The 16,253-nt window shown below is 37.2% G+C and overlaps 1 protein-coding gene across 7 annotated transcripts in view; it reads right to left on the bottom strand.

The window, feature by feature from the left end:
• Positions 1-885: 885 nt before the first annotated feature.
• Positions 886-16,253, bottom strand: part of TECPR2 (tectonin beta-propeller repeat containing 2) — a 42,113-nt gene continuing 26,745 nt past the window's right edge. For 2 of the 7 annotated variants that reach the window (XM_015630182.1, XM_015630181.1), the window contains 4 exons: positions 15,843-15,991; positions 4,500-4,641; positions 3,374-3,523; positions 2,590-3,114 (listed from right to left, as the gene is read on the bottom strand). In XM_015630182.1, the coding sequence (XP_015485668.1) occupies positions 2,957-3,114; positions 3,374-3,523; positions 4,500-4,641; positions 15,843-15,991 (599 nt within the window). In that variant the 3' untranslated portion in view covers positions 2,590-2,956. Of the gene's footprint in view, positions 3,115-3,373; positions 3,524-4,499; positions 4,642-9,068; positions 9,284-11,152; positions 11,506-15,842; positions 15,992-16,253 lie in introns of those variants that run through there. The other 5 variants (XM_015630180.1, XR_004497873.1, XR_004497871.1 and 2 more) reach the window with 5 other exon arrangements.

The raw sequence follows: 16,253 nt of genomic DNA, 5'->3' as shown, positions 1-16,253 counted from the left end.
AAAAGAAAACCAGGAGTTTCTCATCTGTCTAAGATGGCTGGTTTCACAACAACTCATCATACTCATCTTCCTTAAGCTGTGACATCAGGATTACTCCTGCATAATAGCAAGGAGCCAGTGCTGTAAGGAGACTACTATTTCCATGCAGGAGTCAGAGAAGCAGCTGAACCAGTTTGTCAAGATAAAAGCTATGATAATTAGCAAGGACACTGCCATCTGAATCTGTGCAGGATTCCTGGGGCTGGAAGTGTGTTTAAGAGTCAGAAGCCTCATTAATCACTGTTACTTCCCTTGTGTGAAGTTACCCAGGTCCCGACTCAGTCAGGAAACAGCTCTCTCCTTTGGGAAGCGAAGCCAAGGTGCTCTCTTTTAAGCCCCAGCTGCAGTTCCAGTAAAATGCCAAAAACACAGGAAGCCCTCAGATAATGAATAATTCAAGGAAGGGTGCAGTTAGAGTACACGTGGTACAATCACCATTTTCTGCTGGACCACTTTCTAACTGGAACCACAAATACATATTTTTCACTGAGAGCTAAAATATTCAACATGAAATTTTTGTTCAGCATGTAAGGAAAGAAATTTGTTTACTTCTATTAGAGCAAGACTATCTTAATATGGTGGCAACAAGCTTAATATTCAAATATGAAATGTGTTTCATTGTCTGTGCTTGAATGATGAACATTTTGTCAGCTTGACACACCTGTCACAATTTAAAAAATATATAAAAATAAACTTCACTATCCAGGTTCTTACATTGTTATTACCATGTTGTCTGGGGCAACATTAGAGAAGGATTTCTTAAGCACAGTCTTTAACAACAAGACAATTGCCAGACACAGAGAATTCTCTTGTAAATGACACAAAAGATCAGTCTTGCCAAAGCAATTTATTTCTTAAAAATCTAATTTATTGCACTTGTCTTAAAGCACAAACAAAACCAAAAACCCAAATACAGAAATAAAAGTAAAAAAAACCCATCCTAATTTTGTTGAAACTACCCTAAAAAGTAGTCTGTAAGAGCTCCTGACACCAATTGAATATTAACGACCATAGCAAGGAACAGTATTATACAGTAAATAAACAACTAGCAAGCTCAAACCATTACTAAGATGACTTTGAAAAATGTAATACAAAAGTGTCACTATTAAATAAACAAGAATATTGTATTTGAGCATCTGGTGCTTGGAGGGCACAGAGAAGTTGCTCTTTCTCATGTCCTTTCTCCGAAGTGATTGACTCGGGAGTTGCCTTAAGATACTTTTAAGCTGAATTTCAGCTCCTTTGGGGTCCTCAAGACACCAAGCTATGCTTGCATAAAACAGACTGGGTTACTTCACAAGCTGATTCCATTACCATCCACTTCCAGCATCTGGGGTAATCTTTGTATAGAGATGAGACAGCAGAGAAGCACACATATAATCTGTAAAAGGGAAATAAATCTGTCCTTCCTGTAGGACTGAGATTCGACTGAGAACTGACAGCCAATACCACAAGTGCTTCTAAAAAAAAAATTACGTAACTTGGTTCTCTCTCCAACAATTCACATTCCCACCTTGCACCATGTTTGTTCCAAGTTTAGTGCAGTATGTGCATGAGCTATTCTGAAAGAGAACAGAGGTTAAAAAGAAAACACACCCTTTTCCATTTGTGTTAAGTTCTGAAAACAGAAACATCCCCACTTTTCAACCCTTGGCCTTTTCTGAAGCTGGCTCTTTTACAGTATTGGTTAGCAGCTGCTTAAAACATTCTGATGATTTATCAGCTTAGAACAAACACAAAATAACTCCTCCGCCTACATACTGAACTCAGGTTCTCTCATCTATAGTTCTATTGCTTAAAAAAGATGAGGTATCTTTCAAAGAAGATTTAGTGTAAAGAAAAATAAACTGCAATGATTAACTTAGGTTACTTCTCAGTTCATCACATACTCCTGTTGCAACATCTGTTAAGTATAAGACACTTCAAAATTTAGCTAACATAGCTAAAAATCAGAATATTGTTAAGTATTTTCTCACAATATCACAATTTTTAATGGGATATATAGGTAATTTTATAAATTACCGTTTTATTCTTAATACATCTAAGTTTGGAACTCAAAACAATATGAGCCCAAATGTTAAAGCACTGGCTGGAGGCACAAATACAGCACAACAGGAATTATGAAAGCTGCCTTGTACATTCCTGCTTTGTACTACAAACCCAACAAACGACCTCTTCTTATTCCAAACTGGGACCCACCCCCAAAACTCTGTCCGCTTCCTGATGGCTATGGAAATGGGAAACAGTCCCCCTGATATTAGGTGTAATCTAAAACTCTACCTTGTGAATGAAGCCGAATTATGAACAAAATTTCTGGGAATGGAAGGTTAGTATAGCCTTGCAATTATTTATATGGAAATGGATCAAACCAAGTTCATTCTAACAATACTGCGTAATCATAATGATCTCAGATCTCACTAAGAAATACTTCACCATATTTTCTTCCATGCTGCAAGGAAAAATAATTCTAAATATATGTACAAGAGTCAGAGTGATCCCATCAGTATAGTATGGAGTCCCAAATATAAGAAGAAATTGAGAAATGCTTAATGTTTCCACTGTAGAGAAATATTTAATGCAACAGAATTCCTTCTCAAAATCAGTACATTAGTTGCATGCTGTTGTGAAGTACTCACTTTCATTGCTAGTAAGATTAACTTAAGAGTTATATTTCCAAAGGAGCTTCTACAGTAGTACGGTATAACAATTGCAGTATGCCACACCTAAAGAGTCTCCCAAAAGATTATGTAACAAACATCAGAACTCACAGCTTGGAGCTATTTAACAGGTCAGTTTTCCAATACAAAAGTGCTAATATCACAGGTCCAATATGAGTGGCTTTTAGATCCAATATTCTGTACATACATTACAGAAATTCTGTCCTGGTTTTTTCACTGCTTCATAAGCTTGACAGACTTCATATCACTTCCCATTCATCTTCCAGATCATCAGGATGAAGCAGAACAGAGGTGTCGTTATTTTTCTGCAAACTATGGGAATGGCTAAAGGTCTTAGTGAGGCGCTGGAGCAAAGATCCTGAAGTACTGATCGCCCACAATTCATCTAGAGGGGTCACTGCAAAGCACAAATTATCCATCTTTTAATTATAGTAGCAGGTTCAAATTCTAAACATTGAATAAACAATATTTGGATCTGTTTTCACAATTATACCCAGAGAAGGTTTTTACTAATGTGACAAAAACACCCTTGGTGAAACACAGTGTGTGCCGCTCTCCCTGCTATGACCCTGCATGGTCAGCTTAAGCACCATCATGTGGAACTCAAAGCAGACATCACAATGTTTTGGACAGACTGTGATGGAGAACCAACTTGCCTGTTAAACGTGAGACATTCCCAGGAATCTTCTTCCAGTAGTCTCCTGCAGGATTCTTGTCAGTGACGCCGTATCGGCGAGCGACATCTCCATTGGGGCAGCGTGCCCACACAGTCCTGGTACTTAGAGCCAGCTGGCAGGCCTGCAAACCTACAGGGAATTGGACATGAGGAGGGAATAATCAGGCTTTCCTAGACACTAAATACACTTGCAGAAAGTACTTTGAGAGCAGACATCAAGACTATAATAGTTTTTATATATTCTTACATGAAGCACTGGTGAACAAAAAAGCTGCTGAACTGCAGATTTGATACTCCCTGCATCTATTGACCATAAGGGTTATCCCAACATAGGTAGAATTTGTTATGTGGCCACAACCACAAGCAACATCCAATTGGAGGACCTTCATAACATGCTTTTGGAGCCCCTACTGTATGTGACTAGCACATGGGGAATAAGATAAAAATTACAATCTTAATTTGTCTAAAAATGGTAAATATTACAGACATTGTGGACTCTTGCCCCCTCTTCACAAGAGTACTCTGCAACCAAGTGCCATGAGTTAATGCAGTGACAAATTATGTAAAAAGCAGAAAGCATCAATGCACAGTTATTTAGAAGGAAACAAATAAAATTTAGTTTTATTTACAGGCAAGGAAAAAGTGTAATTACCTAATCCACAGCATATCCAGCACACAGGATTAGTAGAAAGATATGCAAAATAGTGTAAGGTTTTTGTTACCCACATCTAGGTTTAAACCTCATGTGATATCACAATTAAATACAAAACCCAAAGCACAAGAGTCTCCCTACTGCTTCAGAATTCTGCTTCACTTTTAACTGAAAGGGAACTCTACCACTTACGGAGTGGCAGCAGCCTGAAATAACACAACAGAAATTAGTTTTAAAAAAATCTTATTTCTCCTAGCCAACTACTCAGTGTTTTTAAGTAAAAACAAGGTCCTCTTTAAAAGATAACCCTAATCAAACACTTGATTGCAAAAAAAAAAAAAAATTTTAAACATTACTCTCCAATTTAAAAAGCAACAAGAAAAAAAAAAATAAACAAAATGAAAACACTGAGAAAATGGCAGAAACAACAAGGAACTGGTGCATTAATTTTTACCTGGTACATGTTCCCAGTCAGTGCCTACAGGCATTTCATCTGTAATTCCAACTCGTACGTGGACATTCCATTTGCTATCAATTGCCCACAACATCTGATCATTTGGGCTTGAATGAATGCTGACCAAGTTGATTCCTACTGGCTATAAAAATTAAGCACAGTATTTAAACTTTGTACTACTGTATCTTTGTACTATTGTAGCATTTGTTTTTCACAGAAGTACACAGGAGAAGTAAAATATTTACCAGATACTAACGACAGGAGAAATGTAACTGATATTTTACGTGCTATTGTACAAAATTATCCATTTTCCAAGAACTTAAGGACTTTGTAAGTACAAAAGGAACATGAATGAATGTATCGTTACTGATAATGATATTCGTATTTAATGTTCAGTCTTCAAGTCTAATAATGTTAGTATTTGCTTAACCACTGATATTCCAATCAGTTTCAACTGCAAGTTGGAAGAGGGAACTCTTCCAATAAAATGCGTAAAATGCAGTATTTTCCTCTTTGCCTGACAGAAAGTTTTCCTAATACTATTAAATCTGCACTTTATTTCTAAGTATATTCTAAAGCAGTACATTTCTACAGTCTGCATGTCTCCTCTTTGCAATGAAATGATGATCTGCCTTCTTGCCGGTAGTCCATTCTACAGGAATACAGCCAGGGAGCTCACAGCAGAGCAGTACTAGAGCAGCCACACCTGTGGAGAGGATCCACAACACTACCCACTGGCAAACACGAGTGAAATACACTTCCCATTTTACTCCCAGGCATGTCCTTACTCCACCTGCTTCTACAGAGATTTGCTTTAACTACTGCTCAAAATCAGTGGTACTAACATAACGTCATGATTTTGTAGCAAAATATGTCATCCAATCAGGTTGGATGATTGCAAGTATCCTGCAAAACATGCACTGTCAATAAAACATGGATAATAAATAAAAAGCTTCTTCTCCACACCAGCCTAGTAAAGGCACTGCAGAAGACAGTATGATGCCTGAAATATATCATCTCCTCATAAAGCAGCACTGCATTCCCTGCTTTTGCCTCATGGCATAAGTTGAAATTCCAGACTGCTAAACAGAAGAGCAAATACTCTCCGTATGTATAAACCAAGGGATACAGAAGCATGATGTGCACTACACAACCCAGTCCCAGATGAGCCTTCTGTGTACATAACAGTTACCTGCTTTGGTTTTGCTTTTAAAATTCTGGTGCTGACTTGGGTCTGACCAAGCTACAACTAAGTCTGACTTGCATCACCAAATCAATCCTGTCTATTCAGGTTTCAAGACCCTTGACAGACTGTCTTTTCATGGTTTTCCTCTCATTAGCTGTTTGCCCTCTGTTGGAAGCTTGAGGCTGGTATTATTCAAGTATTTACCTGTGGTCACAGTAAATTTACAAGTGGCTGCAGTTTGAATACTTAAAAGCAAAGCCACTAATTGTCTTGAAAAGCACTGACTACATAGAACACATAGCTGCTTAGCTACTTTCAGATTGGTATTAAACTACTGAACAGAAACCTCAACCAACCAAAAAAATCCAACCCAACCCCCAAACAACAATCCACACCAAAAAACCTCCAAACATATCCAAAACCAATCAAGCAACCCATCAAACACCCAAACCACACTAAAACCAAAACACCCCAAAACCCCACACCATTTTCCCATCTGGACTTTCTGCCCCTTTGCTGGAACTGATCCTTACTCCTGGCCCAGTTTACATTTCTACCCTTCATTTTTTATTTGGTTCTTTCTACAGCCACCTGGGCTCTCATTCCCCACTTGTCCCTGCTCACCTCCCCACACTGCTGCCATGGGGCAGTGCCTCACTCCTGTGCAGCTTCCTGCTCTGTCACATCCCTCGCCACACTTCTGCTCTTGCAATGCCATGTTTTCATACAAGGGAGCTGAGCAGTTATTAGCTTGTGCAGGCTGAAGTACTGCATGAACAGGAGACTTTTGCCTTTCATCTTTTTTTTATATTTTATTTTTTACAATCCACTTATCTCCTTCTTACCATGTTCTTCTAAATAGCCACCCCTTTCCCAGATTTGAAAGGTGACTTTTTGTCACCTTCCCCCCACGTCCTTCACACCACAAACTGACAGGGAGTCTATCTATGCTCTGCAATACACTTCATGTTCCAACCAGGGTCCATCCCAAACTGTGTCTGACACCTTGGTGGGACATTGTTGCTGAACTGTTGGGATTTGTGCACCTTGCTCCCCACTCTCATATGTCAGGATCACATGCCTCTCTTCTACTGTCATTTGTCTCGAAGAGAATTCTCTGAGAAAGAGCTGGAGGAGTATTTTCATCCAAGAAGACTTACTGAGTGCTGAAACCTACTACCTAAGCCCGTGCATTATTACATATTTACAGGTAGTAAAACTAAGAAAAGCAGAGGAAACACACAAAAGAAAAGCCACAAAAGGAGCTGCATCAATCTCACCTAAATTGCTCCTGATACCACTGCAGGCTGAAGTGTAACCAAAGCAATTACTTCTACCCTATTCTGCACCACCAACACATTTAAGAAACAATTGGCAATCATCAAATTCAAAATAACGTGTTTTAAAGCTTAGCTAAATAGTCTTCTCATTCTTTGCTTTTCTAAGTGAGTTCATTTTGTACTTAAGTTTCCCTACCTCCCTGGGTATTTCACTTCCAGCTTCTCTTCCTTCTTCAGGTTACTCAGCTCTTTCTGATAACCTCACATCAATAAAACAATTCTCTTGCTCCTGCTGCAAAGGGTCCCGGCAATTCCTCTATCCCCCAGCTTTCTGCTATGGAACAGCCAGTAAAGAACCCAAACGACAAGACACATAGTGACATCATGATATACAGCAGCTTTTGGCACAAACCAGGGACAAGCCACTGGAAACAAATGCAGGCAATTCTTAGATCCTGTTGCAAAGGTTTGACTTCTGGATTATTTTTTACCCAGAAAGCAGCCATCTACAATAAGAAGGTACTCTTATGGCTACCAGAGCAAAGTGGATAAAATTAATTTTAAATTTTCTTGACTATTTTCTTAGAACAATCATGCTGATATTATCTCAGATATCTCCCATTTTCACTAAGTTTTAATTACCATAAGCATGCTTTAAGTATTTTTGTAAGTTATGTAACAAGAAAATCTCTACAGCTGTAGTTAAAGGTTAAATAGAGTTCTCTCACAGCACTAAAGAAACATATCTCTGCAAATTCATAAATCTGCTGATAACATTTCAGAGACTGATAACTATGAAAATTGATAAATTATTTTAGCATAGCTTTTACTCAGCTGATTTAACTTCCAACAGCATTCATGAGATTTATATACCTTGACTGTGAAACATGTTCTATTTGTAATTTACCAGAGAATCTGGAATTTTAAAGAACCTTGCAGCAGTCTCTCAGCCTTCCTGCTCTGAGGCACCAAACTCCATTTATACAGTTATCTACAATACAGTCATCACTGTGAGAGATCAACCTGTTATGGATCACTCATGCATCCAGTGAGATTTGATAAAAAATTGCAGAACATTGTTTTTCTTTTACTTGGGGTGGAAAACATTTCTAAACTAAAAATGTCAGAAGTCTGACTCTTTTAGCCAGTCAGATCTGAATGCAGATGCCCCATCCTCTGGTCTTGTGCCTTGGCTACAAACACCCCAGTCAATCCCTGTCTTTTGATATGACGAATTTGCCCCCAGGACCATGGACTGCAGCACTGTCAACTATGTCCTTTTCCACACTGAAGGAATATACTAAGAGTTGTGAATATATTTGTTGTCTACTACAAACAAAAACAATGAAAACCAACTTGCCATATGTTTGTTGTGAAAAGAGTGTTGATAAAATGAAATAAACCTGAAGGAATCACATAATAGGCAAATTGTAAATGATATCAAGAAACAATGTCTATCCTAAACATACTAAAGTTATCAAGTTGTCCATTAGCTTCATAATTCTGTGTGAGTTACTTCCTTTCTTTCTGCAAGCCACAGAGACATTTCAGTGTAAGAATTTAACTTAAACAATAGTATCAAACAAAACCCGAAGTAAAAACTAACATATTCCCCCACCCACTCTCCCCTACATACTACTCAAGTTTTGTCTTATTGGTCACAGCTGAACCCAAATGGTTAAAGTTCCTTGTCAAGGAAGAAAGGGCAATCACACGCACACACAAAAAAAGTATGAGAACATTTTCCACGTCACTTTTCAGGAGCACAGAGTCCATGTACCAGCAAACCTCCATTATCTCTGTTCTGCTGCAAATATCCAGGATAAGGAAGACTAAATATAACATTATCAATCTGTCCCAGCCGAATCCTTTTTGTAACAGGTCGGTGGCTACATTCAGCACAAATGTTCTCCTTGCCTTCAAAAGGCAAATCAGAAACACCTTCACCTGGTCCAGGCCAGGCTGTAAGAAGGTCACATCAGGGATTACTTCTCACACTCCTGAGCATTATGAGTGTATCAGACTAATATCTGACTGTTTTCATGACTAACAGCATCCAGACCCTCCTAATGAGGATAACAAACAAAGAATGCAACTCCGAGAGACTCTCCCCCAATATATATTTACATATTATTACACAGGCCTATTTACATATTATTTTCTGAGTTCTATTTAAATGAAGGTTATAAAGCCCTTTCAGCATTAGCCAGCTAAATTAAGTGCTGTTTTCTCTGCAGAGAAGTTCAAGACAATCTACAGGAGCAGGAAAGATGAATCTATGTTTGGTCTTCCTTGATGCCATGTGTTCTTCAGTAAAGCTGACATTAAAGTGTAAAAAAATAAGTTATTATTTATTTAATAATTATTTATATATATATATATTTAGTAATAATTAATAATAATTATTATGTCTGAAACTGGAGCATTCTTTTCCTCAGAAGCCTTAGAACAACAACAGGACCCTTTGCCCCACTTTCTGCCTTTAGTGAATAAAAGGGACAAAGGCCTTAGTTGGCTATTTCCAACCAAGCAGATATCTACTGTGCTGTCTATGACTAGAAGAGACAATCTGGAAGACAAAGCAAAGCCAGAGAGCAAATCTTTTACCTCTCCCTTCTGTTAGCTCTAATTTTTTATTCCAATGTTGTTGTTTTTTGCAGAAACATTGGAAAGACAACAACATACGGCATCAATTCACAGAAAAGATCAAACCCATGCAACATCCCAACTTGTTCTTAACAGAACCATAAAATACTTCAAAAATACTTAGTACAACTTTCCTTAGAAGCAATTAAAAAAAAATAAATAATTTAAATTTCATGTAGCCACTTTAGAGACTGTACAAACTTCAGGCCTACTCAGGTTTTCCCAACTGTTTTCTGGTCACATTGTTTTATAACTAAGATTACAAACTGTAAAGTAGGAGATAAGCCCTCTGTAATTACCACTACAGGTATTTTTAATAACGTACTGAAGAACCGAACTGTTAGGAGAATAAGAATTAATTATTTACAGAAATGTGTGTTAAATAAACACTACGTGCAAATTCCCAGGTAACACAACATAATTTAACACTACGTAATAAAAACCTTGTATAAGCAAAGCTCTGAGCAACCAAGGCTTTTATTTTTTTCATAAACACACCTTTAATGAGCATCAGCAAAACAACCTCTCTCATAGTCTATGCCTCTAAAATGCCCCTCTTTAGTCTTAAAACTTAAATATCTTACCAAGGAGAGACAGCATTTTTGGGGGGTTATAGGGAGGAGCCTTCAAGCTCCTAATTGAAGCTCAAAGGATCTGATGTGTCCAGCAGATAGGGTGTCTCCTTACTCTGTGCAACCACAGCTCATACTTGCTAAATCATGATGATCATTCTCTACCCATGAATTTTTATACCATGGTGCTTTTATTTTTGAATATAATAACTCTGAAAAACTCTCAAAACTGAATGATAGTTGTGGTTACTTTATTTGTCTAACTGAATGTTAAATATATTTCTTCATCTCTCTGAAGAATAATTAAATATTTAACTCTGTGTTAACTAACCAAAATATGGGAATATTGGAAGAGTTGCAGGTATGAGGAAGTTCCAAGTAATGACCAAACTGTACTATGAAAACTGATGGTTCTCTTTCCCACAGTTGTTGTTTCAAATGTAAGCCAGTCTCACGAAAAAGCAAATACACCACCCTGAGATCAAATTTTAGAAAGACATGGGAGGATTGCCCATTGAATTTTCTGGGTGTACTCCACTTTGAGCACTTTCTGTGATCTGGAGCTTCTGGTGCTGATAACAATTGCTATCTCCCATGACAGGCCACACGCACGCTTTTCTGAACATAGTGATAGCAGTGCCTTAAAACAAGTATCAGAAGACTAAAACTCCAAAGCAGCAAAATATAGTGAAATATAGAGACAGCAGTTTTCTTAAAAAGCAACAAGGAGGAAGATAATAAGCACTACGCTCAGCAATGGAATCAGCATGAGGCAACTTCAGAACAAATGCTGAAATTACATTTTTTCAGCCTCTAAAAGCACCTTTTATGTAACTTACAATTACTTAAGATAGGCATGCCTGTGAAGAATAGCGAAGACTTGAACTTAAACATTATGGCATTCTAAATCAGCTAAACAAAAGACACAGCTGCAGAAGCTTTGATCTCCTATACTTATTTGCAACCCACCTTGAGACAGCTGCTCTCACTACTGGCAAACAGCTTTTCTCTACATCATCTTGAAAAGTGCAGTCCTCCAGGAAAATCTTCTCCCTATTAATGTCTTCAGAGGCCTCACATGAGTGAAGATATATAGAACAACAGACTAGTTAGTCTGGTCTAGAGAGAACCAGGCCTAATGACTGTATTACTTTTCCAACCTTAGCAGACTTAGGATAATTAAAGATACTACCTCTGAATCTCATCTTAGCACCCCAAAGCAAAACTCATGGTAACTCAGATGTCTGTGCAATGGCTGGGTAATGCAAGCTGGTCTGTGCTAGTGAAAACCACTGGACTTGGAAAGAACAGGCATGTGGATACTGCATTGGAAAAAACAGAGACTTCCATGACAAGGATGCTCAAAAGTAGCATAGATGATTCTAAAGGAAAAGTTATAAAGCATTTTCAACAGAAAAACTTTCTTCCCCTCTAAATACTCAATTATTGAATAACATTTCAGCTTAATGGCAAAATCTTATCTTGAGGACTGCTCACCACTTCCTCCTCTAAGTACCACTTAATGCAGAACTGGCCTTAACAACAACAGAAATCTCACTGAGAAATGCAAAAGCAAGGCAGATGAGGAAGAACAAAGTCCCCAGATCCACATTAACTGTTCTCTAATATAAGCACAATATTGTCTAAATAAAGGAAACAAAATGAACATGATGACAACCATTTTTACCAAGTCAACACTCATCTGTAAGGTACAACCATCTCCTTACCTTTTCTTGACATATGTTCAATGTAAGGTATTGAAAAGAAGTAAAATCTATCCTGTATTGATTTTTCATAATTACAGATAATTTGACTAAATTTTAAATGGTATTTTTAGACTACCATTTGCTTCATAGTTTTAATAATTTTTGAATGACTGTGAAAGCATATACAGCCTTAATTTAGTTTTTTGGAAGTCTGTGTACAAGAAAAAAATAGCTCCTCCTACATCAGTAAATATTTCTAGTACCTATAAGACTTTCTCTCACCTATGATATCAAGCTTACAGAGACACAATTACCAGGCTGTTTATGGGAAGAACAGTAAATCAAAAGTTTTTCTAACTTGAAACATGCAAAATGCACATGACAATTTTAGGGCAAACTAAGTCAACCAGTGCCCATCTGCTGAGACCCTGGGAACTACAAATGATCAACTGAAGCATTACGCACTAGCCAAACGTTTCCTTAAACAAACCCCTTGTACTTCATAAGTACAAGATATAAGATAAGCTATGTGGATATTTAAACAGACCTCTGGATTTAATAACATCACTTTTTCAATTCTACTCTCTATGAAATTTGGTTACACATGAGCAAAGAGCAGCAATTAAACTGACAATAAAATGTCTCAATCTATTTTTAGAGTACGGCTGTTTACAATGAGTAGATGATTAGTCACTCATTACAAATATTTGTTCTGTTTCCTTTAATTTTGTCAGATAAAGTTGTTTATCTGATAGATGCCTTAATGTAAATCTGTAAAGGTGGCTTTTAAGGCCAGTTTTTACACTGTGGGAAATAAAAATTTCTTAAGATCGTATTTTGTCTCAGCATCTTTTTCAGAAGGTACCAGAAATCAAAATTAAAATGTTAAAAAAAACCAATTTTCAAACAGTTCAACTTGGGGGGACCTTTGAAAGCAATTTGAAGAGTTTTCCCTTTTGATCAAGCTCTACTCTTTAATAATCAAAATTAGTATTATAATCTATATTAATTTTCTATTTTGTTTTTAGTTATTGTTCCTTTAGGCCAGAAATTAGAAAAGCATTAAATCATAATAAAGATACACACATATAAGAAGATATTCTATATTATTTATATAATTAATATTTGTATTTCCTGCCAATTTTTAAATAAAAATTTTTATATATGTAAAAATATATATGTATTTTGAGATATGTTACAACAGATGATAGTTTTATCCTTCATGTTAACAATACAATGGAAAAACATTTTGTATTTCCTGGTATAAAATAATTTCATCAAAGCATTTTGTTCAGTTTTGCCGATGTTCTTGAAGCGGCTTCCAAAAAGCTGCTTAACTACATAATTATTTTACTTCTAACTGCAGAACCAAATTGATGAATCACAGAAAACAGCTATATATAAACTACTACTGCTCAAGATACTCTAATGATGTTATCAACCACTTCTGAAGTACTGGATAAAATAAAAAAAGAGGGCAGAAAACATTAAATGTTATTCTTCATTTCAAGAGATGCTTCAGTAGGGAGGTACAGAGGGAAAAGTAACAAACGAGAATGGGTTTAGTCTTGATTTAAGAAAAAATACAGCATCACAGAGCCAGAGACTGAACTTAAATTATATTCACTCATTTTAGCATGAGCAAAATCTCATCAAAACTGCAGTCTCTGAATACCTTTGTGAAGTTATGCAAAGATGAATGCTGTGCAACTGCAGCACTCCCTTAAGGAGAAGTGACACCATACAAGCAGAGTCCACAGCTGCTCACAAGCTGCTCCTGAGTCATGAGATCTGGGATAGGCAAGTCATATTGGCTCTGACATTTACTAGGGAATGAAATATCCATAGTTGGTTTTAAATTACATTATTTGAGAGTGCTCCTGTACTGGAAGCAAGTGAAAAGCAATTTTGATTTCCTTCTTCAAACAGAAAACGGCTGAATCATTCGCAAATACTTCTTACAATATTTCTGTTGTTCTGAACATAAGAGCAAAGCAGCACAAACTGTGTCGAAGTAAATTAAGGGACAGAAAACAGTAAGGTGTTCCTAATAAGCAAATATTATTCACTTAACAGTTCACTCTTCAGACATCATGTTATATTTGTTTTCCAAACACTAAATTAGCATTTGGAAATACTTTTCAAATTCACATATTTTCTTATTTTGCATTAAGCCTCTGCAAAAGCATGAAAGGTTGTTCCTTTAATTACTTGTTTCAACATGCTGGAATTGTCTCAAAACAAGCATGTAATGCATATATTTTCATCCTCTCTGCAAGCAGTGTCTGAATTCTTGCCCTTTCATATTGACTCATTAAATTTGCCATGTCAGGAGTTGGCAAGATAACAGGAAAGGGAATGACACTGCTCTGGGTATCAGGTTATAATTTTTGGAAGGCAACATCACCCAGGTTTGTTGATAAGATAATGGGAAATAATTTGATTTTCAACCTTGTTCACTTTCTACATAACGAAGTCACTGCCAAATCGTGAGCCACAGCAAATCCCAACTCCTGTAAACAGCTCTGTATTGAGTAGTTTAATCAACTTCAGTGGAGGAGTAGAGAATCACTTAGTACAGAGAAAGTAGCGTGGAGAAACAGCTTTTTGGGCTATTATCCTGGATAAACCTTTGGTAAGAAGATACTACACATGTTCAATTCTCTGTCTCTTGGTAAACTCAGTTTAAATAGAATGCTTCTTCCTCTTTTTTTTAAGAATACTGCCTTTACTGACACCTTCAGTCTCCTCTTCCAGGCTGCCCTGCCCCCTTTGTTAGCAGTGACAACATGTTAGAGATTACATCACAAAGACCCACCTGCAGCACATCTAGAACGAGGACTATAATCAAGTCCTTTTTGCAAGTGGTATTGGCACCTATTTCTGCACAACAAGGTACCATTTCTCCAAAACCACATTCCCAGTAAAGAATTAGTCATTCAACCAGTGCTGTGCTAATTGATGGGCTGCATATCTGCAGTTTTCATTTCTCTGTACCCCTGCCCTTCTTTGCTGTTACACCCACAGATACACGAGCCAACAACTGACTGAGAGATAAGCAGAACTAAAAGCAAATTATGTAAAAACCAAATAAATGATTGCAACTCTACTGCCACAGATTTACTTCTATTTCTTAATGTATACTTTTGAAAGTACCATGCATTTCAAAATCTTTAAGAGAAATGCTGTGACATCATAAAATGTCAATCAAGTATGCAAGCATATCCAGTGCTATTGTACTAGACCAGCAGACAATTCAGTTCAAGTGATTTCATGCCAAGGAGTGAAGAATGAAATCAGTAGTCAGAGGTCAGCTCCATTAGAGCAGTCCCAACCCACAACAGAAATTACTCCCATTTCACGGATTAACTTGAAAAGTATTAGAGCAGCAATGAAAGCAAACACTGTGGTTTAAGGAGAGATTAAAAAAGAAAACAACCAAAAACCAAACAAAAAACAGACCCTAGAGAAACAGATTTTGACAGTTTTCTATATTTTCCAAATATGCTTCCAGGTTACTTTAGATGGCTTCTTTCAACTCCAATCCTCCCAGCTGGCACATAGAAAGGATATAAAGTTTGCCCATTCTGGTAACAAGGGAGAAGAGCTGCATTTCTACTGCACGGTTAAAAAGCACTGCATGACAAGGGAAGTCCCTGAATTCAGGCACAGCACCCTAGCAAGTATCCCAGACTCAGAAGGCTGAGGATAGAGGGAGGCAGGCACTTCAGCACCATGCCACTTAAGTAGAGCCTTCCCACACCCTCTGCTCTGTGCTGTTTGCCCATCCAGCCTCTTGCTCAGCACACAGAAGGTACTCAGGGCATAGCTCAGTGCTACACTCTACTATAAAACCTGGCTCTACTGTTTTCCATGAATTCTAAAATTACTGTTTTATTGTTTAGCATAGAGCCAAACCACTGGGTTACAAAGAATTGTAATCAACATTTTACCTGTATAGGTGGCTCAATCATTATCCATGCGGGAAGCATCAAACTTGGGTTAAGAGGTTGAGTTCCTACACGGAAATAAATGCCACCATTGGTGTCACAGGCCCAAACATGCTGGTTTCCACAGGTCAAACTGATCAGCTTTACACCACCTAATAACAAAGAGATTATTAGCAACCTGGCATATTCCTTTCATATTCAGCTAATAATCAGAACTTGTATTTAGACTTCACTGTATTAAATAAGCTTTAAACACAGTCACATAGAAATGATTAGAAGTTAATACAGCTTGTGAGAGAATAAAAAAAATTGCTGGATACAATGAACAAAACTAACAGGTAGTGCATATGTGAGAAGTTTCTCTTCCAAATCTAAAAATAAATGTTTTAGTCACAGGATTCATAGGAGAGTGCA

This window comes from Parus major, chromosome 5 (genome assembly GCF_001522545.3).
Source record: "Parus major isolate Abel chromosome 5, Parus_major1.1, whole genome shotgun sequence".
Lineage (NCBI taxonomy): Eukaryota > Metazoa > Chordata > Aves > Passeriformes > Paridae > Parus > Parus major.
This window is presented reverse-complemented; position numbering and strand designations above follow the sequence as displayed.